Source organism: Poecilia reticulata, chromosome 15 (assembly GCF_904066995.2).
Source record: "Poecilia reticulata chromosome 15, P_reticulata-male-v2, whole genome shotgun sequence".
Lineage (NCBI taxonomy): Eukaryota > Metazoa > Chordata > Actinopteri > Cyprinodontiformes > Poeciliidae > Poecilia > Poecilia reticulata.
The window spans coordinates 18648814-18664557 of NC_088844.1; the positions used below are offsets into that span (position 1 = coordinate 18648814).

Below are 15744 nucleotides of genomic sequence, written 5' to 3' on the forward strand. Positions count from 1 at the left end.
GCTATTAGTTACGCTAACCACTCTGATCAAGCTAGCTGCTGAAAAATGAAAGGTAGCTTAAAATGTCAGCTCAGCAGTTAAGTTTTCCTTTTAAAATATTATTACTGCATTGAAACTATTCTTCTCTTACATGCATACAATAGCATTTCATTATCTACTATCAGAAATAGTTATTGATCATTCATGAGAAGAGAAGGCTATTAAGAGATATTTTCTTTATGGTCTTTTCCAATTACAAGATAAAACAAAAACCTGAAAATGACCATGACCAGGTCCTTTACCTGTCGCCTCTTTAAATAATCCAGAGCTATTTGTACATTTTGGAGTCTGTGGAAGCGCATCCTTCCTCTCTCCCGAGGCTGTGGAGATAAATATGGAAGAACAGCTGTATGCTTAATCAGATACTTAACATCAGGGAATAGGTGGGAAAATGAATAGATAAAAAAACAAATGACACAGAACATGCATCTTACCCCCACATCTGAAGAGGTAAAAAAAAAGTAAAAGAACAAACAACTGACAGACGTGGAATCCACAACAATTGTTGCCATTTCAAATCCACTCAAATTGTGTGCAAACGCTGAATAAAGTGTGGTGAACCACCCGTATGCTGAACATTTTCCATCTACTCAAGCCATATAGATTAGTTCAAAACAAATCAAATCTCAAAACCAAAAGGAAAAGCGACCCTTAAAGCCAAAATGAATGAATGAAATAAATTGACATCCATTCGGATCTCAGTGCCACCGATGATTATATAGTGCTGTATTATGATCTTCTGTGGCAAATGCTCATGAACGGCTATGGGCCACAGCATGATGAGGTAATGAAATGGAAAATGCATTCGAGCCAGGATGCAGCAGCAGAAGCAGCAGTGAAAGGCTTGAACTGCATCCAGCCATCCTGTCCCTCTCTGTAGTAAAGCAACGGCACTAAAAAAAAAAGGTTTAGTGAAGGCCATTCAGAGAGCTTCAGCAGCTAAATATTTCCAAATCCACAATTTAAAGGCAAAGAAAAAATTTATCATCATAGAGGTTCAGACAGAATTAACTGTATGACTTCATGATGTATGAAGCTAGTGATGTGGCTGTGAAAGCCTTCAAGGGAGACTTTTTTAATGTTTTTTAATATATGGGTGTGGCTGATCGCATGTTGCAGTTTTTGTAAAGAACTGATGTGAATTGTCCCAGGAAACGCTATTGCAGCATAAAATTTAAACATAATTCCATTATGCCTTCATCAAAAAAGTCCCAAAGCAAAAGTGCCTTAAAACAATGTGGAAAAAAAGGAAAATATGTTCAACAATGGGCAAAAAATGTCATTATCAGCTGGAGAAATAACTACACAGACCTGTAGGAAAAGAAACTCTATTGTATGGATATTTCTACTCAAATGCCACAACATGAGCTGAATTAGTGGGCTATTGTAAGGGTGCAAGCCACACGTACCCCCTTATCATCATCATCATCATCATCATCCACCGTGTCTCCATGCTGCTCAACCGTACATGCTTCTCTCCCACTCACCAACCGCAACGTCTTCAGAAAATCACGCTCCCTTTGCTTTATCACCGAAAAGGCAACACATAAGGAAGAAAAGGAAGACATGGACACACACACACACACAGCCACCAAATCATAGGAAAGTTGGACAATGGACAGAAACCAGTCAAAGAATGGAGAGAGAGAGGGATGAGGAGTAGTAGGGAATAAACAGAAAAAACAAACAAGTGCTTAAAGGATGAACGCAACACTGATGTAAGAGGGGGGATGCCAGTATTTGGATAAATGAAAGAAGTGATAAAATTAAAGTCTCATACACTGATGTAGGCAAATAGAGTTTTTAGACATATTTAAAAAATGAATTATTATAGTTAACATTCTGCATATAATCAGAAGCTTCACAATTTAGATAACACTTTCACTATAAATCCTTTTTCAATTTTCAATTTTGTTAACAGATGCAAATTATTACATTATAGAAAGACAACAATTCCATTAACTATTATTACATTTGAATTGGAGAGCAGACACTTTGATCATTTTCTTTTTGCAATGACGTTTACTTATTTTTTTCATTACAGCTTCTGCTCTATATTGTTTTAATAGAAATAGCATAGAGCGGAAAAAATAATCCTGAAAAATTCTGGTTTACAGAAAAACAAACTGCTAACATTTAGGCTCCAAATTCAACAAAGAAAATAGTACGCAGACCTATCTTCTAGTATAGTTGAGTTGTCCTTATATTTTTAAAACGATAGTAAACAGTTTTTACTGGTAGTAGAAAACATTTACAAAGTGCACAGTGGTTTCTACACGTCTGTCGGTCTACTGTACAACCGACAGAAACCCTGCTCTCATATAAGTTAAACTGATGAAAATAACAATAGTGTTTCCTGTTCCACAGGAAAACTCAAACTGGTGGAGGCAAATTTACAAGGTAAATTTACAAACCTAAATTTTACAAATTTTAGAATTTGTGGAAGCATATAGAGTGCAGAAGTGATACATTTGGCCATATCAATATGATGCCATAGCAAAGAAAGCAACAGAACCTGAACTATCAGGTTTAGTTCAGGAGAATTGTGTTTGTCTTCACTCTGAAATGAGGATATAAAAACTTTCTGTGATCCATTTATACATATATAATACCAAGGGCAATAACACAACTTTAGTCCAATCATTTACAAAAAAAAAACAAAAAAACAAACAAGCAAAGTAAAGCAACATTTAGAAACACATATCATGTAATTAATGCAGCAATTTTATGTTGATATGGTAGATTTTCAAAAAAGCATTTAATATTTGATGTTTTACCAGCAAAAACAAAAGTAGATTTTTTTTTTATTTTACTTTAGTGGATGGAGCAGAAAAGCTGATTACAGGGATTAAAATCCCAGGATTTCCCTCTTCACTAAGTTAAAGTTACATAAGAGCAAAAAGAAAGTACCAGAGCAACCACACTGAAAATGTAGGATAGTCTGTGCTGTACAACAAGATCTCTAGATGTCTGGGTTATCTGACAGATCTCTTTGAAAGAGGCGCTAACTTCAGTATCAAAATCTAATTTCAAGAGAGCCAAAAGATCATCAGATTTTATTCCATGTAAATCTGAGCCCTCGTCTTTTTTGGAAGCATGTAAAATAAAAAGCACAAACTCACCAGTGTGTCTCCAGACAAAACCTCCAACAGTGAGATCAGGTTATGTCCATCTCGTAAGTCTTCATATAGGTCATTTATGTGCTTTCGTACCTGCAGAAGCAAAAAGGAAGATAAAATGTCTGCAAGTTGTGCAAATTACTGTCCTGCTGCTGCTGTTTATTCACATTTTGAATTTATTTTATACATTACATGTGATATATCATTTATTTGTTTAACGCTCACACATTCTTACGCAAAATAGTACAGTTTCAGCTACAAGTTTCTTTATTATTACTGAACTTTTCTACTTTATGTTATCAGAGAAGTTTAGAAAGACATTATTTCAACACACGCATATATTTATTTTATTACATTTACCGACAACTCAGAATCTCATTAACTCAACCATATTAAAATTCATGAAGTCTGGAATCAAGTCTGGAAACCAACCTAATTAACTTTCCCATTTCTACCAAGAAGTTTGCTGAAGGCTACAGAAAAGAGGGTATTTTTGTCTGTGACTTGCTCAGGGATATTTATCAAAATGCTGTTTGTGTACGTTTGAACCTTTATACAACATTTTTACCCTGTGCAAATTTAGCTGAAAATTCACAATAAAATCAATCCTTGGCACTTTCTACATGCTTTAAAAAAAACTCTGTTAAATAGTTAAATCACCATTTTCAATGCTGAAAACAGGACAGTTCAAATACATAATTAAAATCCTCAAAATTGCCCTGACGGTAAAGCCAATAACAAAAGTATGCAGAGAAGCATTTGTCATTAAAGTCTTCCAAGGTTATCAGCGTGACACTTCATCTAGCAACTTAAGAGAGGTGCTAAACAACAGCAGTCAGAGACTCTGTCCTCCCTGGCCTAAATAGCATCCCCCTTGAAATCAGTCAGCTGCCCATTGACCTGCTTTAACACAGGACTTTCAGGACTTTATTCCCTGATAGCAACCACAGCTGTGGGTCCAGAATAGATCAGTATGTTTGCATTATTGAGTCAGGAAAGAAAATCTTAACCTATAACTCAGCACCTCTAATTCCTCATTGACTGCATGTGAGACCCTTCGAATGAAGAGACAAAAGTACCAGAATTCAAAATAAAAAGATGTGTGATTGACATTTAGACTAACCAAATTAATTAATGTGTCAATTGAATATGATTAGCGGTTTAAATGACTGAGCTGCACAAAGAAATTATTTAAACTGTTGAGGTCACCAACATCAAAAGGACACATTAGGTCAATCATCTTGATTGGAGCAGACTTATTCCTAACCAATAGTCTTGAGTCATGCTGGCAGGTAACAAAAATGTATGCTTTTTTATTTTTATTTATTTATTTTTTCTGAATTGCGGCATTTTTGACACTCCACACTTCTAAAACCTACAAAGCAAAAATCAATATCTCTGAAAATACATGTAAAAATGATGTACCTTAGTTAAAATAAAATGAAAATGGTTTTCAAACTTTTTTATTTTGGTATGCAATTTCTAATCCATATGTAATTCTAAGGAGGTAATTTCATTAACATTATTTCCTTATTTTTTTCTGCCAAGATTGTGTCAAGATTTATGTAGCCTGCACTGCAGCGATTCCTAAAGCAAGAACTAAAACTAACAGTTTCTATGAGCCTCTAGCATCCTTCCAAAAACAAAATGGTAAATGGTTCTGTTCACCACTGTCAATCTGCCTTAAACATTGATGGAAGGACACCAACATCCTTGTCTCGTAAAATCTGTTCCAAGACTCAGATTTTACGTGACAGTCGTTAGACTGGTTGAAGTGAAAGTACACCACAGACTCTGATCTCAAGCTTAACTCTTCCTACTGTCTTTTAAAATGAATAACAGAGTCAGCAAGTTTGCAGTGTTTTCACAGTAATGTCTGCATTAAGCTGGAGATAAGAGGCTAAAAGGCCATCAGAGCTGCATGACTTAATTTGACAAAGTGAAATGGGTTTTTTTTTCATGCTGTAAGTGGTACAAAGCAGTGAGTTATAATTTGTCCCACAGATATTGTAAATTTTTAAAATGCTGAGTGGGGGACAATTCAAATTCCAAGTAAATATTTCAGAAAAGTATTACAATAGTAATACTATAACAGTACAATAGTGCCCAACTCTGCTTTGTTCAAGAGATTAACTGTTCGCCGGGTCATACTGCAAATAGTCTGTAAAGTATTCTTGATGCAGTAGCACAAACAGCCTGCCTGTCTCAGACTGATCCTTTAGACCCTGATAGGTCACTGTGCTCAATGTGTTTAGTGGACCATATAGCTGTTATTTGTTTTTATCTGGTAATACAAGATTTTCTTTCTTCTTTTCTGAGAAGAAAGAAATCTGCTTTGCTTTTATTCTTCTTTTGACATTCTGGCCTTGAGTTTTATTACAAAAGTTTCCATATATGTTCCCTTCCTGTTGGATTAATTAGTTTCTAACAATGCCATTCAATTACAGGGAAAACATAGGGCTAAAGCAAACAGAACACGAGAATCTGCAATGTGAAAAACAACATAGGCTTCTAAGGAAAAGGAGCAAAACTAAGGAAAACCTGTTTAACCATTTAGCATTTATAAGAGGATCTTTATCCTAGCATTCTGTCTTGTCATACTCTAATGGAAAAAGAATGTATATCCTCCTTTAATGCCAGGGTTCTCCATAAAAGGAGTTAAAAATTACCTGGTCCCTTCAGGTTCTAAAATGACTAGAGGTCTATTTAGTTTATGACAATTTCTACATTTTGGTTTCATGTCTTGATACATAAAACTCTCAGTTTTGCACAGGGTGTACTTCCTGTTTCTAATGACTGCATATCAGTTTTAATAGATTTGTGTTTATTAGTGTTGTGTACTTCTAGGAGTTGTATTTTTGTTCAGTCGTAAAGCTCCATGTGGATACTGTAAATATGCACTAAAGTCCGGTACTTTTTAAAAGACTTCATATCCCTTTAAGTTTTTTCCATTTTCAGTTTCCCACATTGGCCCCAAACCACAAAGCAAATCTGAAAATGTGACTTTCATTTATATTTATGCTGCAGTGTATCAGATTTTTCCCTTCTCCTCATCTACTCTTTTGATGAATTCTTTAAAATATCACTGAAATACCAAAAGGCTTGAGAATAAAGTGTGACAAACTAATTAAATTCAGCTATGAATACTTTTGCAACACACATACATCCAACACAATGATTTCCTGCATGGTCTCTCTATATTGTAGAATCAAAACTGGTGTCATCATGCCAAATTTATTATCAAAGATCATCAAAGTTTCTGTTTTCCTGCAAGGCTTTACATGCAATTTGCAGCAGTCAAATTGCAACCAATAAAATTCCTTCAGCATTAACAGTTTTATTTTTCTTGAACAGGTAAATCAGATGATAAAAGACAACTCAGATAAATCTCACGGCAGTGAGTCATTCCATCCGATCTCTGAAACGCATACAAACATTTTCATATCCTCTCCATATCCTTCATATTCCAAAAAGGCGTGACAGATGAGACACGTCCACGCTTGTCTATTTTCTTAAGTGTTTCATTAAATTCCAAACACTGATGAAACCACGTAGTAAGCGTTTCACATTTACCCCTCAACAAAAGAAAACCTGTTGCTGCTGCAGAGCAGCCACACATGTCTTCCTAAATGACTTTCAGTAAGCTTTAATAACGTTTCAGGAGGAATGTTAACATGTTGGAACATAACAAAAAAAAAAAAAACTAGCAATAAATGATTTACTGTGCATGTTACATGCAAATGGTTTTGATAAATGTGACATGAAAAAGACTCGACCAACATATGATCAGTACAGCTTTCATATGCTATCAGTTTTTATGAGCAAACATTTGCAAACTACTGCCAGATAATATGTCTTACCTTGAATAGATGCTGATTTATCCATTTTGTAAAGGTCTTTTTCTGCACTCGGTCTCTTTCATCTACAAAATGGAAAAACATCACAACATGAATTGTTTTCTTCTCCAGTTGTCTAGGCACATCTGTTTTTTGCAAAATCCATCAAGACAGAAACCCCTTCAAGCAACGTGTGTTGTGTAAACTGTGAATCACAGTGCGCTACAAAAGTGTGGTTATAAGTTATGCTACAACATTTTTATTTGCTTGGGGTATTTCAAGGATTTACAGATTCATTTTTTAAGCAAAATCTTCTATTTCTAGATAAACCCTGTCAGTTTTGTATTGACAAGACATTGTAAAGGGTCAAAGGGCAATACTGCACTAACAACATTATAAAAAAATTACATAAACCTAGGTAACCAGTTACATAAACAAACATCAAATCACTGTTGTCACTTCAAAACCACAAAATTCAATACATTCTATTGGGACTTTCTAATGTAGAATAATTTGTAAATGTGGAGTTGAAGAAAAATCCTAAATGATCTTCAAGATCTTTACAAAGGAAACCCTGAAGAGTGTAGCATGCTTATTTTTACTCTACCCTCCTGTGTCAACACTACACAGTGTATAACATTTGGTGTAAATGTTTTATGTCTCACCCGTCTACTGACAAAAATGTCACGTTTATTGGAGAGAATCTGGAAACATCCCCAAGACTCAAGTCTTTTCTTCTGACATTTTATTTCTTCCAGCATTGTTTTATATTTTGCTTTATGCATTTCACTTAAACTGTGACCAGCAGCGATGTCGCTGCTGAAGAAAAGCCTCCCCATAGCACGATGCTGTTGCCGCCATGTTTCATGTTGAGGGCAGTGAGTTCAGGACAGTTTACTAAAGCACCTTCTTCCACATGTTTGCTGTATACCGTATAAGGCTATGTCAAATTTGTGATGTTCACACCAAAAATCCTGTCGATACATAGTTTCCATCTGAGCTTTGGTATTAGAGGTCTAACATCAACAGTCATTTCTAGGTAGGTTTGCAGTCAGGTCATAGTTGATCATTTTCTTGTATGATGGATTGAACAGTGATCTATGAAATTTTTAAAGCTTCTGATGTCGTTTTATAAGAAAATCTGAATTTATCCACAACTTTATTCCTGACCTGTACAGCGTCTTCCCCTGCTCCAAATTATGCTGTTTGTTCTCTAAGGTCTTCTAACAATCTTCTAAAGACTGTATTAGTTTATCATTAAAGGTCTTGGGATATATACTAAATATTCAGTTTGTGAAAAAGTTAAAGTAGGATAAATTGCAAGGCACTGTGCAAATAATTCTATCACCATAATCAATCCATTTCTTTCTAACATTTGTAACAAAACAAGTCAACTAAAAGACAGTAAGAACATAGTCTTGAAAAACCCAAAAACAAATTACCACAATTCAAATAAAAAAAATATATAAACGATTGATGCAGGAAAAAAAAGGACTCTAGCTTTTCAATAGAAGACATGAAGCAACGCTGGAACTTTTGAGGACGGGAAAGTGTTACAGTAACACAAATGAGGGTTGTGATTTCCCAGAGGCTAAGATGAAATCACTCTCAGCTACAAGCTGTCAAAAGCAGCACAATGTTTTATTTGTTGTTTGCATCGCCATACCAACCAGACTGACATCACCCTGTGACAGTGACAACACCACTGTAAAAGCACGGGCATTTTAGGAAAAACATAAACTAGTCTCTTCAAATTCAAGTATCTATTTTGTTCCTGCAAATGCCAACTCCTGGCCAGACACCACAGCAATGCGACTCATTCCAGTGCTTACACGTTTGCATACACTCTCCTCAGAGTAATCTTTAGTGAATACAAAAACAAAAACAAAAAAAAGAAGCAGAAAAAAAACACGTGTACATGCTGATATCAATAAAAGCAACGTCTGTCAGCAGCCAGCGCACGTTTTTCCCACAACTACCACCATCAGATCATCAGCGGTTTCTGAGAAATATTTCCTGAACCCTAACAACAGCAGACTTTATAAGTCTCCACAGTAGATTACACTTTACGTTTTACTCAGGCACATCAGAGAAATCATTAGTGAGCAAACACTGACGGATCCAATCACTTAAGAAAACTGTAACATAAGTACTGACCCATGCAGCACATGAGAGTTACCAGATGTGCTCTGTGATCCCTTTCAGTTTCAAGCAGGTACTTCATCCTGTGTGGCAGCTTCCGACCAGCAGACAACAGGATAGCGGTCCAGTTAGACGAATGTCGCGTAAATGAACGACCGGAGAAGCTGTTTTAGTCTCTCTGAGCTTCTCTTTCTGCCTAACAGCCTCCGAAGGGAGCTGCAACTCCCTCTCTCATCAAGGATCCAGAGCGAGTCCTGTCAGGTTTTCCATGGCTACTTGCTATTTTGAGTTTCCATGCGGTTTGGTGTTTATCTAGCAGCAGCTTGTGAAGGCAGTGAAGACAGAAAGTTAATTTTTTTACAAATGCATCCGTTTCAGTGCCAGGATGATTTCAACTCGCCATATTATGAATAATTTAAAAGTGCAATTACGACAGAAGACAGCCTTATTGCTTAATTATAGACAAACATGAATATATCTCGAAATAAAATAATTCATTTTAGGGAAGAAAACAAAGGATTAAACAAAATGAGCTGCCTGGTGCAGTTGTTTGTGTTTTCTGATAATCATCGCAGTCATCTAAAAACATTCAGGTAAACACAAGTCAGCAACCTGCATGATAAGATATGAAAACAACCAAACCATATGATAAGATTATTTTTTTAAATCTAGTGTTCATTTCTAACAAATGATTGCTTTTAAAAATGAACCAACTGCTTTGTTGAGCCAAAGATTTTTATAAATTGATGGCAACTTTTAGTAAATGTTAGAAATTTTTGTGTTAAGCGGCGGAAATTACTGTAACTTTCATTGGACCATTCAAATTCGAATTGAAAAAGCTACTGTCACATAGAAAATCCTTCAAAATGGTCATAAACCTCAGAAAATACATCTCCATAATAGAAAGGGTGCTTTAAGTGTTCTGTTAGTCTATCCTCCACAGATTTTTCCATTTAGTTCATCTAAAAATAGTCTATGAGTAAGAGGCACTGGGAATTGGAAAGTGGAGTGGTGTGACAATTATTCTGGATAAAAAATATCAAGTAGAAGATGAAATATTTCAGTGTCACATTATTCTTACTGTAATATGAACAAACCCATTTTCATCTTTAAGTAGAGTACATTTTCCTGCCATAATCAAATATTCTGCAAGACTTTTACTATTTTTTTTGCGTTTAACCTTAAATAACCGATTCCAAATCCAAAGAGAAAAGCTTCGGGACATCCTAGGCAACCAGTACCATGAGGCTCCAGCCACACTAGCTGTTGTAGTAGAAACAGCTAGTGTGCAATAGCAGATTGATCCACTGTTGAAGTGAAGGGGGATTCAGGTGGCAGAACCATGGAAAAACAAAACACACAAAAAAAACGCACATGGTTGATTCCCCAAAAGTTGTGGAAAAGCTTCAACCTTTTTCCCTCTCCGGACAATTTTTCCTCAAAATTAACATTAGGCTTTTAGAACAGCAAAAGTATCTTTCCTCTGCACATCCGTGAAACACTCTTTTCTTAAATTTACGGTCAGAATCATCTAAATCCTTAAAGGAAAACAACTCCAAGTCTGATTCTAATTTGTCTACCAACAGTACACCTTAGGAGTTAAATTATGTCTGATAGAGAATAATGTATGTTGTGGTGGAATTTTTTTTCTGCCACAATATCAAACCTAATTTACTGTATTTAAGTTTAACAATAAGCATATACTGACTAGTAATACATCAATCAATCAATCAATCAAATTTTGATTGATTGATTGATTGATTGATAGTAATACATGTGCTTTATATCTCTATAACCTGTAAAAGATTTGAGACAGTTACCATTTTTTTAAGAATGTAAAAATCTGGGTTGTTAATCATGAGTTAAAGCAAATTCCTTTTACTACTGTTCTTTTTTTTTAAGGCACAGGATTCCATACTTTTTGGCCCTCACATGCATTAATCGCAATTAAATATTTTAATCAGTTCTACTCTTCTTTTTAAGTGAAAGCATTAGATTAATCTTCAGATAAAATACTTTAGACTTATAAGTTATGATGTTTATTTGATTTTGATAAATGAAATTGAATCTGATATAAATGTTATGTTACAATAAAGTCAATTAAACTGAGGGTTAGATACCAACATCACAAATAAAATACCAAAAATTGCTAAAGCTCAAGAAAATATAAGATATCTAAGGAAAATGCCAGACATTCAGCAGTTCTGCTGTGTCATCGCTGATCCTTACATCATCGTGTAGTTGAACCACAGATGGGGAAAGCTGCTCAGACTGAAGAGGGACACCGACTCATACACAGCATTACATAAAAATTCATCCAAAAAAGGAAATAACGTATTCCAGGAAACTGCCCAGCTCAGATCAAAGATCAGGTCAGAAAAATAAACCATCAAGGAGAGAAACAGTAATGATTACCATGCTTCATATGTTAACAGTTCACTGATAACACACACACACACACGCACACCCCCCCCACCCCCCCCCCCACACACACACACACACACACACACACACACACTCTGATAGATTCATGACAAACACGGACACATCAGCTGGTATGAGATAGCATAACGGTAATAGATATTTTATTATCATTATTATTTCTACCCTGAATGTCTGAATACAATATATTGTGGACCAGAAAAAATGAAGAAGAGTTAACCTGCGCCTCCAAGAAAAATATTCAAGGAAGATTTATATTGTGGTGCCCTCTGGAGGATCTTCTAAGAATAAAAAAACAGGATCCTTGGTAATTCTCCAAATGAATAAAGGTCATTTAATGTTTGGCCATGAAGTGGACAGAATGGGGACCATATCAAACTAACAAAGATATGATACCAAACAGTGCCAAGGTGAGAAGTAATGTGATCATTCCCTTAATTATCTGTTATCACACAACCTCAGCACCTTTATCACACACATTATAGTTATCCAATCTTACAAAATCAGTGAGCAAACAATTTGGTACTTAGCTGCCCACCCAGTGTTTCTCTCAACTGATTGAATCAGCTAAACAAGTTTGCTTCAATTCAGTTGTTAACTGTCAAAGCTTCCATTATTTTGCTTGTTTCAGCAAACATTACACCTTTCGAGCAAAATTCCATTTAATTTCTATTGAGTTTCAGCAGCAGTCAAAGCTTTTGAATATCAATATCAGCCTCAATATAAAGGTTTAGCATAAAACACAAAACAACCAAATGAAAACAAAAATTGAACTCCAAAAGCTAAATAAAGGTCTTCCATATAAAAGAAATTCAAAAAAACTATTAAAGATTATAGAGATGTGGCTTCACAATATTTGTGTTTTAAGAGATATTTCAAGATGAAATTGTTATAATCACTCCACAAATCAGATGTTTACAACTAGCAGTTTTATAAGTGACCAAGATGTCTTGCTTTAACATAATAACAATTTCCTTTCCAGAAGCTTTTTTTTTTTTTTAACCTATGGACATGTGCTATGTTCAATTGTTACCAGACTCCCACTCCATCTCAAAAACAAATATCAAGCATATCAGACTTGTTTGTAACACATGGTCAATTGTTTTAAAATCAGAGGAAAATTTAGGTTTTAGTCATCACTTAAAAACTAGTTGTTGTGATCCTCAAATCATTTTTGCTTAAAGCCAAAATAATCTTGCTACCACCAAGGAATATGCCTGTCTTGAAAGGGTGTGTATGATAAGAGTTGTAACAGCACTATGATTTCAAACTCGATGCCCATAGTAAGAAAAATACATAACACTTGATACCATTTTTACCACCATATCAAGTATTTATTTAAAAAGTTTGGCTGTTCACATAGACTCTGACACATTTTTGGTTTATCTTTGTCAGCTTTGGTGTGGGTCTTTTAAAAAAAAGAAGATAAAACAGTTTTAAGACAAAATTCCAACCCTGTATCCCTTAAATACTTAACAGTGCAGTAATGAAAGGATGGAGGTTGTTTTACCCCTTCCCCACTTCATAGTTCCCACCCGTAAAAGGTCAAAGCCATAATGAGGATATCAAGAGGTCACCAACCTCCAAACAAACATTAACTTGTGCTATCCATTATAATTACTGTTTTTTTTTTTACTCCTCATTATCTTACAGTGTGGGTTATTTTAAGATGATTTACCAAGTCTGTAGTGGTACTAATACCACTACAGACCGTGTTGGCCACAAAGAAGTCTAGTACCACTACAGACTTCTTTGTGGCCAACACTGCTGCACTGATTACTTAAGAGCTTATCAACATCCTTCGCCTTTTTCTGTCTGTCCTTCATAGGCAAAATACCCCCAAACTACACTTTTGCTTTTGTCTTTTAACCAAAGAGGATCGCAAATTTTCTTCTTCTCTGGAAGTACTCGTCATGTTGGTGTTTAACTTCCTGTAGAGGCGCACAGTTTGATCATCAGCAAATCTGTGTTCAGTTGAAAGGGAGAGGCTAAGTGTTGGTTTGTTTGCAACGCATTTGTGCAAAACTGTGCCAAAGTGAAATATCGATACTGAATACAATTAGTATCTTAAAGATATCATTTATTTTGTATCGCTTGCATTGAAATCACAATTTCTTTCACAATAGTAGTACATGACCTCCAACAATGCTTAGAATGGTGGTACATGTCAAGGGATATCTCCATAGATGGCATAAACCAAGGTTTCCAAGCAGAACATCATCGCCCAAAGCATCACACTGTTTCTGCCAGTTTGCTTTCTTGCCATAGCAAATTCTGATGCCATGTTTTGACCAGATAAGCAGCACACATGATGTAAATAAATTAGGTCCACATCTTCCATTGCTCTGTTGTTCAGCTGTGATGATCACAAGCCCATTGTTGGTTCTATTGGCAGTGGATAGGTGTTATGTGCTGCGGGCACATTATTATTCTTGACTATTTCTTTTCCTTGTTTTCTTATAGATTTTAGTTGAATGACCTGTTATTAATCTATTTTGGAGTTTGGATAAATTCATTTTTGCTCACGTAATTATGTTAATTTGTGGCGCTGTTGGTCCGCCTATAAATAGGCTGGCTTTCGGCATGTTGGGAGCGCCATCATCCTTTCCGAGCTCCGCCTTTTCCGCTCGTCCCACTTGCTCCATCCGTGCGGTGCGCGCACGTCCAGTCGCTGTGGGCCGCAGCTGACTCTCCAGCCAGCCATGCGGTATTTTTGTTAGCTTTTGTTTGTCTTTCTTGTGATTTTGGCCTGGTGGGACCGGTTGTCCTGTTTTCGATCTTTCTTTTGATTAGATTCTCTTTTTGCTCTAGTCCGGTACCAGTAGGGGCTTCGACGGCCCTGTATAGGGTTGGCCCCCTGCTGTACCGTTTTGTTCCGTTTGATCGGCTCACCAGGTCCAACTTTATGTTAATACTTTTGGGGTTTTGTTTTTTCTTTACTTTTGGGAACACGGGATTTGAGGGTCTTAACATTATTTTCTTCGCAGAAAATCAGAGGAAGCTGAATTAAGAAAATCAACGTGAAGAAAATTTATAAATAAACATTTTGTTAAACCCTCACCTCTCGTGTCCTAAATATGTTGTGTCCTTGGTGGACGTAACAATAGGGAAAAGATATTCCCTTTGGGCAGAAAATGGTGAGGCGAATTGAGGACTACAACCATACATGATGGCTGACCTCACCACTTATGAGACATTAAGAAACCAGCTGCTAACAACTTGGCACCAGGTAACACAACACACCTTCAGGGGTCAAGTGGAATGGATGTTGTGGGTGTTTTTTGCTAAAGCAAGGGGGAAACACACTACTATGGAAGTGCTCGTAATGATAACCAACATAAAATGTTGCAGAAGACAGCTTTATCCAAGCTATTGCAAGTATCGTATCTCATATTTGGCTGAATATTTGCTGCTGATAGTCGGTGTAGGTACAGCCCCTCCTGAGAGACCACCACAGCATTCAAACTGGCTGCCTCAGACACTTATTTGTAGCAAAAGCACATGTGCATGGCTATAAATAACCACAACCCTAAACTATGCTGGCCCTCCAACTGCAAGCCACATAATCTCCGCCACTTAGGTGACATCCTTCATTTCCTAATGTGAACTATGGAAAACTGCTTGTATAACTGAAAGGAGAAAAAAGGGTTGAAAGCCTGTTTTGAACCTTGATTGCAGACTATTCACACTATCATAAAGCTTAATACAATTATATACGTTTCATGTGTTGTACTCTAAACCTGCAGAACGTAAGTGTGCAAGCTTGTTTAAATAGGATAGAAGATAAACGGATGTCTTTTTAACGCCACTTGGCATCTCTGTGTTAAAAATCCTCACAGTCTGAGCAGAACTGAATCCAAAAGTCACTGCAATCAAAATCCAGCCTCCATAATCCTCTTGACCTTGTATTACAGGGAAGCAAAAACATACAGACTAAACTAAAGCTTTTTACGTTAATGTCAAGGATAAGGACAAAGATTCACCAGCATTATTGAGCCAAAATCTGTGATCAAATGTATTTGTTGTGTTTAAATAATGAAAACCTACAAATATTTGAAAGAACTATTGTGCTGGACAATTTAAAAATGTAATTAAGCTCTACTGTATAAGCTGACCAAATTTGTCTTTTAAGGAACCAAGAGAAGATGCATGAACAACTGGCTTTA

The 15744-nt window shown here is 36.0% G+C and overlaps 1 protein-coding gene across 1 annotated transcript in view; it reads right to left on the reverse strand.

Moving 5' to 3' along the window:
* The window catches only part of dst (dystonin), a 113010-nt gene that overhangs the window by 80218 nt on the left and 17048 nt on the right, over positions 1-15744 (reverse strand). The window contains exons 5-7 of the mRNA XM_081616123.1: positions 7019-7080; positions 3162-3251; positions 282-359 (exon numbers count right to left, since the gene is read on the reverse strand). Of these exons, the coding sequence (XP_081472249.1) occupies positions 282-359; positions 3162-3251; positions 7019-7080 (230 nt within the window). The remainder of the gene's footprint in view (positions 1-281; positions 360-3161; positions 3252-7018; positions 7081-15744) is intronic.